General features: G+C 40.1%; 1 protein-coding gene across 2 annotated transcripts in view; it reads right to left on the minus strand.

Moving 5' to 3' along the window:
• Positions 1 to 8,333: 8,333 nt before the first annotated feature.
• Positions 8,334 to 13,583, minus strand: part of RUNX2 (RUNX family transcription factor 2) — a 55,176-nt gene continuing 49,926 nt past the window's right edge. For both annotated transcript variants that reach the window (XM_075269240.1, XM_075269239.1), the window contains one exon: positions 8,334 to 8,861. In XM_075269240.1, coding sequence (XP_075125341.1) covers positions 8,386 to 8,861 — 476 coding nt within the window. In that variant the 3' untranslated portion in view covers positions 8,334 to 8,385. The remainder of the gene's footprint in view (positions 8,862 to 13,583) is intronic.

The raw sequence follows: 13,583 nt of genomic DNA on the forward strand, positions 1-13,583 counted from the left end.
TTGCAGCTGCTGATGGACTACAAGTGACAGCATGGTCCCTGGATGGGGTTATTTTATTGTAAGTGACATTTTGCAATTTTAGAATTTATATTGTTGTATGGGAGAAGAAAAAGAAAGAAAGAAAGAAAGAAAGAAAGAAAGAAAGAAAGAAAGAAAGAAAGAAAGAAAGAAAGAAAGAAAGAAAGAAAGAAAGAAAGAAAGAAAGAAGGGAGTAGCGAGATTCTGGTTCTAGTCTTCAAGAAATTATAGAGCATCTTGTATCTCTGGTTGGAAAAAAGTATTGGATTACTAAAATTTCTGGATTAACGTATGCTGGATTGAATCTACATATCTCATCTATCTATCTATCTATCTATCTATCTATCTATCTATCTTCTATCTATTTATCTATCATTATCTATCATCTATCTATCTCCTATCTATCTATCTATCTATCTATCTATCTATCTATCTATCTATCTATCTCCTATCTATCTATCTATCTATCTATCTATCTATCTCCTATCTATCTATCTATCTATCTATCTATCTATCTATCTATCTCCTATCTATCTATCTCCTATCTATCTATCTATCTATCTATCTATCTATCTATCTCCTATCTATCTATCTATCTATCTATCTATCTATCTATCTCTTATCTATCTATCTATCTATCTAACTCATATCTACAGTACAGAACAAAAGTTTGGACACACCTTCTCATTCAAAGAGTTTTCTGTATTTTCATGACTATGAAAATTGTAGAATCACACGGAAGGCATCAAATATATGAAGTAACACATGTGGAATTATATACTTAACAAAAAAGTGTGAAACAACTGAAAATCTGTCTTATATTCCCGGTTCTTCAAAGTAGCCACCTTTTGCTTTGATTCCTGCTTTGCACACTCTTGGCATTCTCTTGATGAGCTTCAAGGGGTAGTCACCTGAAATGGGATTTCTTGCCTTATAAATGGGGTTGGGACCATCAGTTGTGTTGTGCAGAAGTCAGGGGGATACACAGCTGATAGTCCTACTGAATAGACTGTTAGAATTTGTATTATGGCAAGAAAAAAGCAGCTAAGTAAAGAAAAACGAGTGTCCATCATTACTTTAAGAAATTAAGGTCAGTCAGTCCGAAAAATTGGGAAAACTTACAAAGTGTCCCCAAGTGCAGTTGCAAAAACCATCAAGCGCTACAAAGAAACTGGCTCACATGAGGACCGCTCCAGGAAAGGAAGACCAAGAGTCACCTCTGCTGCGGAGGATAAGCTCATCCGAGTCACCAGCCTCGCAGGTTAACAGCAGCTCAGATTAGAGACCAGGTCAATGCCACACAGAGTTCTAGCAGCAGACACATCTCTACAACAACTGTTAAGAGGAGACTTTGTGCAGCAGGCCTTCATGGTATAATAGCTGCCAGAAAACCACTGCTAAGGAAAGGCAACAAGCAGAAGAAACTTGTTTGGGCTAAAGAACTCAAGGAATTGATATTAGACCAGTGGAAATCTGTGCTTTGGTCTGATGAGTCCAAATTTGAGATCTTTGGTTCCAACCACCGTGTCTTTGTGCGACACAGAAAAGGTGAACGGATGGAGTCTACATGCCTGGTTCCCACCGTGAAGCATGGAGGAGGAGGTGTGATGGTGTGGGGGTGCCAAGCTGGTGACACTGTTGGGGATTTATTTAAAATTGAAGGCATACTGAACCAGCATGGCTACCATAGCATCTTGCAGCAGCATGCTATTCCATCCGGTTTGCGTTTCATTGAACTATAATTTATTTTTCAACAGGACAATGACCCCAAACATCTCCAGGCTGTGTAAGGGCTATTTGACCAAGAAGGAGAGTGATGGGTGCTACGCCAGATGACCTGGCCTCCACAGTCACCAGACCTGAACCCAATCCAGATGGTTTGGGGTGAGCTGGACCGCAGAGTGAAGACAAAAGGGCCAACAAGTGCTAAGCATCTCTGGGAGCTCCTTCAAGACTGTTGGAAAGCATTTCAGGTGACTACCTCTTGAAGCTCATCATGAGAATGCCAAGAGTGTGCAAAGCAGGAATCAAAGCAGAAGGTGGCTACTTTGAAGAACTTAGAATATAAAACAGATTTTCAGTTGCTTCACACTTTTTTGTTAAGTATATAATTCCACATGTGTTACTTCATACTTTTGATGCCTTCAGTGTGAATCTACAATTGCCATAGTCATGAAAATACAGAAAACTCTTTGAATGAGAAGATGTGTCCAAACTTTTGGTCTGTACTGTATCTATGTTATGCTAGGTTCACACCTGCTGTTGTGTGTCCATTTGGGGGTCTGCTTGGGGACCCCCCAAATGGAAACCTAATCCACTTAAAAAAGCAATTACACACAGAAAACCGCAGACCCCTGTCTATCTAACTCATATCTATCTATCTATCTATCTATCTATCTATCTATCTATCTCCTATCTCTCTATCTCCTATCTATCTATCTATCTATCTATCTATCTATCTATCTATCTATCTCCTATCTATCTATCTATCTATCTATCTCCTATCTATCTCATATCTATCTATCTATCTATCTATCTCCTATCTATCTATCTATCTATCTATCTATCTATCTATCCATCTATCTATCTAGTCTTTCTTTTTAACTACAACCACTCTAATAAATCTCTCTCTCATATCTATCTATCTATTATCTATCTATCTATCTATCTATCTATCTATCTATCTCCTATCTATCTCTCTCTCTCTCATATCTATCATCAATCTATCTATCTATCTTATTTTTCATATATTTTTCATCTAAAACTGAATTTCAGACAGAATATCATTCGCAAAGTTTCCATATTCAAAACCGACACATGCAAATTTTATCAAAAAGAAATTTATTGGAAATAAACTTCAAACATCCACTTATAATAATAACAATAATAATAATCAGGTGCAGAGCAACAAAAAAAATCATTTACAGACGCCCAAAAAATAATATTATTAAAGAAAAAAAAAGTCCCTTTTCATATGATAGTAAACGTTTCCACAGACGCAAAGCAGAGACATGAAAACTACAACATAAAACATGTGCAGGTAAAGCAAATATAACTTGCCGAATGGAACAGAAGCTTCTATGTACAAGACAATGCAAGTATTCTAGTTTCTGGAAAATTGGAAAAAAAAAATAACATTGAATGTTACCGTCATTGAATTTCATAAAAAATAAATTGTTCAAAAAAATTAAGTCATATTTTTGGCTGATATGTGCTATCTTCTAAAGTACAAAAAAATAAAAATACAGACCTTTGTAAACATGAAATATTCATATATTTCAAACTTCAGCATAGATAAAACTTGTACCAATTGTACCGTGCACTAGATAAAACACAACATCAACAATAGGCATCGGGGTGATCGCTCGGTGCAGGAGTTTCCTGGATTTTGGTAACTTTTTTTGGAATGTAAAATTGACACTTGGACGTACACTTAGACATGAGTATTTTTGGCTTCCTGAGAACATACACAGCAAAATGATCACTACTACAAACAGATGTGACCTTTCAGATTTTAAGATGATTTAGACTACAAAGAGTTGAGATCAATATCAAGAATAAAAATTGAATATAAAAATTGCTATAAAATGTGAAACGGATACTTTGTATCAGGCATGGTGAAGGCTCTAAGAGGGCTAAGCTCGGCAAATGTTTTTTTCTCTTTGGTATTTTTTGATTTTTGTCCTCCCAAGTCCTCCACAAAGAGAGACACTTCTTGTAACCACTGTCTACTCTGGCCAAGACCATGGTGGTTGTCAGACAACCTCCAGTAACTTCTGGGGGAAGGTGGGAATTGACTGTCTGAACCGGATTGTTCCCAGTCAGTTCCCATTGCATAGCTTGGTTTGGACCCCCTCCTTACCTCTGGACATCAATATTAATAGGAGGGCTAGGCTTGGCAAATGTTTTTTTCTCTTTGGTATTTTTTGATTTTTGTCCTCCCAAGTCCTCCACAAAGAGAGACACTTCTTGTAACCACTCTCTACTCTGTCCAAGACCATGGTGGTTGTCAGACAACCTCGAGTAACTTCTGGGGGAAGGTGGGAATTGACTGTCTGAACCGGATTGTTCCCAGTCAGTTCCCATTGCATAGCTTGGTTTGGATCCCCTCCTTACCTCTGGACATCAATATCAATAGGACATCCATTGTTCAGTTAATTGATGTTCACGGCCAGCTTTACTGCTCCTTATTGGCCTCATCTCCTAAATATCATATCATTATAATAGGTAAACCGTAATGACGAAAATAAAAAAAAAATGACCGAACATGAAAAAAACTTAAAATCACTGTTTTATGTTAGGATAAGGTTTTGTCAAATAAATTCCAGTAATAATATTAAAAACTGTAAAAATAAATTGTAATGGCAGTGGGTCTATAGAGGGAACGGTCACTGGATGTGACCTTCTAAAGGGGTGGCCACTGGTTATAACACAAATAAATGCCCCATTGCTTACTCTCCACACACCAGATATCCAAAAAGTTCGACACAAAAGCAGGTGGGGCTTTTCTTTAAAAGAAGGTAGTAACATAGGACGGTCATGATCAGCTGGTGATTTTTGAGAAGATTCAGGTAGATATAGGTTGGCCCTAATTTACATTGATAGGGTGCGACTGTGCTTTAATAAGTGCTACTGAATTCAAACATACATAAAATGAATGGTACTATGGCCTATAAATGCCCACATGGCGGATTTAATCTTATTTCTAGCGGGGTATGTAAGGTAGATGCTATTAGACAACGTACACAAGATTTAAGCTGGCAACAAGACCTACTATAATAGCCCTAGAAACGTCTACCAAATCTGGAGGGAGAAGGTTGGAGTGGGCATGCTGAATTTTACCGTTGACAGTCCTTTGTTATTCCATGATATACGCCACCACCAGAGGTATCTGGCCCCGCAGGTTACTCGCCTCTCCCCAGGGAAAACACATGGGGCAGTAGATGTCAGAGCTACTGAAGGGCACCAGTGGATATGGATAGTAGCTGATGAACCAGCCATTGACCAACACCAACCTCCCCAGTTCCATCATTCCCTTTTGGTGATGTTTTAATATAGGTGTGGAAAGTAATTGGCGTCCATAAGATGCTGCTCCCATTTATCTCAGGGAAATCTTTGGTATCGGACAGATTAAAATTCAACATTTCCAATCACTATTTTACTTTATTGTTGTTAATCAGTACTATGCCAACTATGAATCAAAAAAAAGAATATCTTTGGTCTAGAAAGTTGACTAGGCATGGTTCAACTTTTTAGTTCAATGTTATAACCTCTCCATGAACAAAGTACCGACAAGCCCTTCTGTGAATCAACAAGGTCATTGCCTCAAAAAATCTCTAAACATTAAAAAATGTAGGCAATTCAAATCTAAAAATTAAACTAAAATTTGGACAATTTTCCGAAACGTCATTGAAGGATTTGGACAACTCTATGGTTAGAACAACTCAAAATCACCAGGAAGATTCACACTGGAGCACAACATAGCTAAGAAATATACTATAGGTAGAGATGATTCGAATACCTCGCTCCATAGGAATGCATGTTAGCGGCCGGCGCCACCGGCTGGTGCTTAACCCCTTGCGGTACGGCCGCTCCCAAGCATTCCTATGGGAGTGGAGGTATTCTAAACTATTTCAATCTAGTATTCGAATCATCTCTAACTATACGTGTTCTAATCTGGAGAAGAGGACACCAATGGCAAAAAAATTGAAAAATTTTACCCTAAATAAGACCTGAAGTCTGTTTGCATCGTGATATCCATTGATGGATGGAGAAAACCAAACAAGATTACTGCGATTGGTATCTGGGGATAGTTATGGCTGTAATATTTCTGGGCCAAATGCGAGAAAATAACAAAAATTAGGCAGAGCCAGCTCTACCACAGGTGAGACACCACCTGAAACAAGACGTTGGCGTCGCTGAGGTCCACATAGCATGGTATGATAGTTGTTTCATGTTGACAATTACACAATTATCAGATCTTGGCTCAGACCGGAGACCCCATTAGGAGAGGTGCCACTGGCAGCTGCCTACTTCAGACATTGGGAAAAGAGTATAAAGTCAAGTCAACATTGGGCATTCCCATGAGGGCACACCTATGCTCATGCCCTCCATTTTTTATGACACTTTCTATCTTTTATAACTGAGACTTTAGTTCTATTGACCTAACACTCAGGCATCAGTGCTTGTAAGTGAAATAACATTAAGTGCATGCACCTTTTACACAGACCTGCCCGATCATCTTAACTTTTAACAAAAACAAAAATAAAAAAAAAATTGGAACTGAGAAGTGCAAGATAGAAGTCATAGCAAAGGTCGCAGTGCATTTTTTTCTTTACATGAACATGATATAATTTAGATACAAAATATAGTGCCCGCGGCTTTAAAGCCCTTTTAGCTCATTGGTTTGCTCATCACTACATCATCCTTTTTAGTATATGCCTGTAGCTAAAATTATTTTTAATGTACTTTGTCATTTTATGACCCTTTCCAGCACATTGTAAGGATACCCTTGGTCTATTACGAGACAGAACTCCATAGGCTCAATAAAAAGAGGCACAAATAGAACAAGGCACAACCAAATTCCTTGAAAAAAGAAATGGTATACATAAATATCTGTTGTCTACCTAGTGTGGAAGTGGGCATTCAATGGGCAGAACCGTGAGACTAGGGTGACCGGTCCTAGTCCTTGTCCTGCCTAGCCAATGGCAGGAAACAATGTTGGCACAGTGCGGAACAATTTACCAATTGTTCTAAGCAAAATTTTGAGCAATGGGACATGGACTCCAGTTCACAGATGTATCCAAGTCACTGGACTCAACATAAAGTTACCCTTGGTTCACATCTGTGTTTGGTAATCCATTCGGGGAGACCCCCTGAATGCATTTGCAAGTGGTGTGCAGTGAAAGCACACGGACCCCATAGACTATAATGGGGTCCATGTGGTTGCCGCAAGATCTCTGCATGAGTCATGCGGAGAGGAAAGTAGATTGTGAACTACTTTCCTGTCTGCATGTTCCCTTCACGGCAAGTACGCGGACCCCATTATAGTCTATACGGTCCATGTGCTTTCACTGCACACCACTTGCAAATGTGTTTGGAAGTCCGTTGGGGGGGTTCAAATGCCGACTACCCCGAATGGATTACCGACACCTTACTAAAGTGGTGGCAAAGTTCAACTTAAAACAACACATTAAATACACAGAACTTTAACTTTGTCGTGTTCCGTTATAAGATATCACGCTGTTGTTATCGGCGTCAAATTAAACTTTGCTATATCTATATTTGTCAACATTGTATCCAGATGTGTAGACCAAGCAGCCCTATGTCCCTAGCCTAAGGAAACAACCAATCAACTTCGGGTCTCCAAATTTTTGATCTCCACTTCAGCTCAACCCATCGAATGTCAACTTCCACAGTTTATTTATTTATTTTTTTCAATTTCTACGTGGACGTATCATTGATCATTTTGGAGGAATTTATATCTATGTGAAATTTAAAAAAAAAATTAAACAAAAAATATATAAGTTTAGGGACCTGTCTAGAACTATAAAGAAACACTTGAGGGTCCAAATATTATTAAATAATTATAAATTAAAAAAAAAAAAGAACAAAAACAGCAAGATGACTCCAAATTAACAGTAAACAAAAGAAAACAAAAAGTTTACACATACCGATAAATTAAAAATAAAGAACAATAAAAATTCATACCATTTGAGCTAATATTGTTACATTTGCTGTTGCATAGAAAACATATTTTTTGGCTTGTACATTTTTTTTTTTGTTTTTTTTAATGTTTTTTTTTTTTCCTTTGGTTAAAATTGTAAAACGCGAAATTATAATTTTCGAGAGAAGTGCATTTTGCATTGTTCCGAGTCTGTACCATTGTAAAATTGCGGAAACATTTGATCATCGTGTAGATCTCTTTTGTGCAGCTTCTTGATGCATTTGAGGTTTTCCCTTTTTTTTCCTGTAAATAAGGCACAATTATTTTTTTTATGACATTTTTGGTATTGGAATGAATAAGTCTCCTTAAGATTCCTACATATTCTTCTTCTTTCTTCCCCTTTGAGATACAATATATGAGTTTTTTTAAAAAACTTTTCTCTTTGGAATGTTTTTTTTGTTCAATATAAATATTATAAGAGAAAAATCATTTAAGGCAAAGTGTGCTTGTAGCCATCTTTGTTTTTTATAAAAACGATAGCGGTAATTATTGATCAAAAAAGTTCTATTGCAACAAAGTCTTGGAGTCTCAAACAGGATATTGACGACTTAAAAAAAAAGCATTGTCTTGAATGTTTAAGGCACTTCCATATGTATTTGTTTAGTCTAAGAAATTACAAGGCCACTGGAGCGGAGGTGGGATCAATATGGCCGCCATACCGATTCATCCATTCGACCGCTGGAATTTAAAACAGTTGGGGAACTGCTATGACTGCCGTCAGCATCTACGCCATCATTCTGGCTCCCCAAGTTTGGGTTGAGCAACGTGTTGCCGTTGGCTGTAGTACAAGGAGGAAGCATTCTAGATGGAGAACGATCACCTCCCGGAACCATGGGGAACTGGTAGGATCCAGACGATGTACCATAGTAAAGATAGGGAGTGCTGCTGGTTTGGAAGGGTCCACTTTGGTTCTGGGAGGAGCCAGGATACGGAGGTGGTAGATATGTATGATAGTGAGTGGTTGCTGACATACCCAAAGACATCCCTGAGGTGACTGGAGGAGTGTATGTAAATGTGGCTGGATAGTGCATTCGTGGGTTTGAGAACCGACTCTCCGTTAGTGAAGATATACTTGTAAACTGCCTGGGATCAGAGAATGGACCCAACTCTGAGGCACCTAAGGAAAAAAAACAAAAACAATGACGCGTTATTTGGATGTGGTCAATATGAAGGAGGGAAAAACTTGATAATACACAAAATTATGAGTTTCACCTGGAAAACAAAATTGCGTCAACTCAGTTAAGATGGCAATACAAAAATGAGGGTAGTGTTAAGTCTTATTTCCCTATAGTCTCCAGTCAGTTCTCTCAAAGACTGGATCCTGGGGACTCACTGCCTTATAACCCCAAATAATTTTGTATTTTAGCAACTTGCCAGAGAAAAATTAAAGAGGACCCTACACCACCTTCACCGACTCTTTGCAACCACCTTCAATAGGTGGCCACACCACTGATTCCGAGGCAGTTGTAATTCCTTCTCTAGCCCCTACCCTTCCTGAATAATTCATGTTGTTAATTTCCACACCCAATAGGTTATTGAGACAGTCTACTGTTAGGGTAAGTTCACATGGGGTATTTTGGTCAAGGTTTTGAAGCTGTAATCGCCTCAAAACCCCGACCAAAAAGACGGCTCCCATTGAAATCAATGGGAGCCACTCAGGAGGAAGAAACGGCTCCCGGAACAAAGAAGCGAGATGCTCATTCTTCAGGCGATTTGGTCTGAAGAAACTCCCTCCTCCGGACTACGCCCATTCATTGGGCCTAATTTGGAGCGGAGCGCGCGGCTGGATGCCGATGCATTGCACCGGCTTTCAGTCGCGGCCACCCAGCTTTTGGATCGGAACTTGAGGCGGAGACCTTAGGGTCTAGAGTTCTATTGGAAGGCTTTTTTAAAGGCTGATTTTGAGGCGGATTCCGCATCAAAATCCTCACCAAAAACTGTGACCTGACCCTTAGTTGGGCAGTCCTGGACTAGAGCAGATAGACAAGGACCGCCAACCTGACAACAGACAGTATAATGGTGCTGATATTTGGATAAAACCAATGATTTGGCCAGGGTTTTTTCCGCTTCTCCCGTTTTCCGTCTTTGCATTTGGTTCCATTCAGTATTCGCACCGTGATGCAGCATTTCCTCGCTACACCTATACATTTACCACAGCAGTGGTTGAGAAGTCGCACCGTAAAAATATAATAAGTCAATAACCTGTCGGATAAAGTGCCAGTGGTCAGTCATTTTTATTTTCATAAAATGGTCTATAAAAATATTTTGAAGGGTTGCTAGGGCCGGTAATTGCTTTATAAGAGGTGACTGTATACAGGCTAGGTTTTACATACCGCTTCAGAAGGGGCTCAGGTGGGTCAGGTAGGATTAATGTGTTAAAGCCATGGAGACCGCAGCCCCGTATAATAAGGGAGTCGCGGAACAACTGCGCAGCCAGTAAATGTAAATGGCACATATTTGTGTTTTCCACGCTCACTTGTAACCCAAAAAGTCAATTGAAAGGGCAATAAATAAGTAAATTAAACGCTGAAGTATTCAAGCTGCAGCTACAACACCTTCCCTTTACTACGAAATATATTGCGCCGGTCAGAAACGAGGAACAATTAAACGGCATGTGTTTCCAGTTAGTTTGTTGCAGGAGTCTCATTAAAGGCTCAGGTTTGGCTCGGCTCCAGCTCGGTCTGTCTGCTTCTCAATAGCTAATTCTTCTCCGTTACCCTTTTACCTGTTGTCGTCTGCAGAATTCGGAGGCCTAACAACCATGTCATGACCGTTCTCCACACACGTTCACTTATGCCAGGTAATGTCACTTGCCATTCATGTAATAATTACTAGCCAAATCATGTGGTTTTCGGGAAGTGATGGAGAACAAATGTGTCCCTGGTTCGCGCAGCTTTGGTCTTTCATTCTCAATTACAATGGCTGAAGTAAAGCAAACGTTACGTCAGCTTGTCAACATAATTATATAATGATCCTTAATATTAATTCGCCGGCTTATTACGCAGTCGTTTTCGGGTAGGCTTGCGTTATATTATAGTATTGCAACTATGGGATTCGGAACAAAATATTAAGGTAGGTCAAAGCTAAAAATTCTCAACCGAAATGAAGAAAAATCTGATTAATAAGGCAGGCTGTGATTCCAAGGGGCAGAATGTGACTAGTACCAGGCAGGCATCGGCCTCTTCAACCAAACGACTGGTTTTAAGGGATGGAAAGGGGCAAGTAGACTTGCAATACCTGAACCATATATATGTCTTTTACTACCACATTAATCAGACTTTTAGTTTTACCCCTCGTTCACATCAGCATTAGTATATTCATCTGGGGGACCCCCGAACGGAGTACCAAATCTAATTGCAGTAAAAGAACACGGATCCCATAGACTATAATGGAGTCCGTGCGCTTTCCCTGTGCCGCCCACATGAATCATGCGGACGGGAAAGTAGATGGTGAACTACTTTCCTGTCCGCATGATCCCTGCGGAGATCTGGCAGCAAGCACACGGATGCCATTATAGTCTATGGGGATCCGTGTGCTTTCACTGGCACACTACTTGCAGTTGTGTTCGGTAGTCCATTCGAGGGGTCCTCATGCGAACGGAATACCAATGCAGATGTGAACGAAGGCTTAATTACACTATTCAGTATGTGCAAGTAACCTGTTTAATGTGTCATTTGTTCATCTATTGAATATTGGGTTGTGTCAACTGGACAAGCCTTTAGGCTCCTAGACTACTTTTCGAAAAGGGTAGCTCCCACTATGAGTGACTGCAAGTACCTGTACAATATATGGATGCCCATCCGTGGGAATAGTGTAATAATGCATGTAGGAAAAGCAATTTTTTGGAGCAATTGCCACATTGATAACACTTGATCAACCAAGGATCCAACAGTGAGATCAGCTATTTACCAGGGAACCCGTTCTATAAAATTTGCCCAAAATACAGGGCATTTTTTTAAACAGGTGTCAGAATGGCATAAGCACAAAAGAAGTGATGCCCCCTTCATTGATTTGCCCCAGTCCATATCTTCCTACTCTTCCCAGGTTCCTGCCATCCTCTACGTCCTTCCCGGACCATCTCGAGACACAGGAAATGACCACTCAGCCGATCACTGGCCCAAGTGTTGACCCATCTCAGGCCATAATTTGCTAAGGTTGGATTCACAGCAGTACTCCCTTTCTGTTCGAGGATTCCCCCATCCCAATGTGGAGAGAAAAGTCCTCCATGGTCATTTTTTGGGTGGAAATCCAGCGAACCCCATCATAGATTTTTAATCCGCTATTTAAGAGGATTGTCCACAGGCATGAGCGTAGTGTAAGAAGTCATTTTTTGTGTGTCAAGAGGGAAAACATCCGAACAGGAATGGTGGGGGATTGGCGAGGTGAATATCACTAATGTGGCTCTCTCGTATATTGCAAAAATGTGATTTTTCTGAGATTGGATCAAACCCAATATTTACCATCCCTACATGGGTAGGTGCCCAGGTCTGTGCCACCTTTTATGGGGTCAAATATTTACCCACCCTGACTGGTGAAAACTATGGAATTCTCAGACAATACTGCTGTTAGCAAACCAGACGACCGACCGGGCCTCCCCTCCGAAAACGAAATCAGATAAGGAGGTTTACAATCTTCCAGCAGGAAATAGGAGATGATGGTTATTTACAAACACCATAAACAAACTCTTTTCTGGAGTAACAAGACCATTTCATCCAAGCCTCCATGACACGAGCTAAGGAAGAACATCTCCTCCTCTCTGTGATAAACATTACATGGCTGTTGTAAAGGTCAGCCCGATCTGTACACAGGGAAGCGAAGCCTCTCAAACTATTTGCTCTACCCAGCCGCAGAATAATATTTATGGTTTTGCCCAGGGTTAATAAAGCTTTATTTGCTTATAGTGTGTTGATAAACGCAGCCCACGGTGACATCGGAGCCCCAGATTGTTGAAAGAACAGAGTTGCAGACATTCTCTGATCAAATATTTGTTTAATGAAATGACTTCAACTGCACATAGTCACAAGATGAGGTTCTCACAAAGAGACAAGCGTCCAACCTTCTATCGGAAGACGGAACATGGATTCCTGGCCTCCGTGAACCACATATAGGTGGACTTTCCCCCCAGTGACCTCTACGTAGGTGAAGCTGCTACTTCTGCACCGCCTATAATGGCTCTTATTTGATTATTGGGGCTCTTTTAAGTTACTAGACAAACCAAAAACATTCTACCCAAAAAAGTTCCAACCATTAAAAGCAATACACAAGCCACAACCCAGCTATTAGTCCCCAACAACTTCCAACCATGGCTGAAAATGCCATGTTGGTGTTGTGTATATACATACTAGCACCTATACTTATACAGTGATACAGTGTTGTCACAAGCTTTGCCAACTGATACTAAGTATCAGCCTCAGAATTCATCAGCTGCTGCTTAGCAATCAATCATACAAGTAAAAAATTTATTAGGGCAAATGACTCCTTATTAATTAACCACATCCCTAATCACTTTTAAGCTACTTACAAGGTGCTGTAGGGTCCATTACTAACATAACAAACATATCTTTGTTGTCTCACAGTGCCAGTCCAAATTTTCATGTTTTATTCATTTTAAGCAAATTAGCTGTTTGGTGCACGAGAGGTGTGTCCAAGTGGTTGGGCCCTGCCCTCGCAGTCCAGCTCTGCTTCCGGTCAGATTGACAACTCCCTTCTGAGTCTATGTCATGGCTTTGTAAACCAAGCCAAAGCGCTAAGCTTGGCACATGCGCAGTAAAGACTTCTCTAGGCAGCATCCTCGGCATGCGCCAGGCCCCACACTATGGGCGCAGGCGCAAGATTTGGT

The sequence above is a fragment of the Leptodactylus fuscus genome, chromosome 3 (assembly GCF_031893055.1).
Source record: "Leptodactylus fuscus isolate aLepFus1 chromosome 3, aLepFus1.hap2, whole genome shotgun sequence".
Classification (NCBI taxonomy): domain Eukaryota; kingdom Metazoa; phylum Chordata; class Amphibia; order Anura; family Leptodactylidae; genus Leptodactylus; species Leptodactylus fuscus.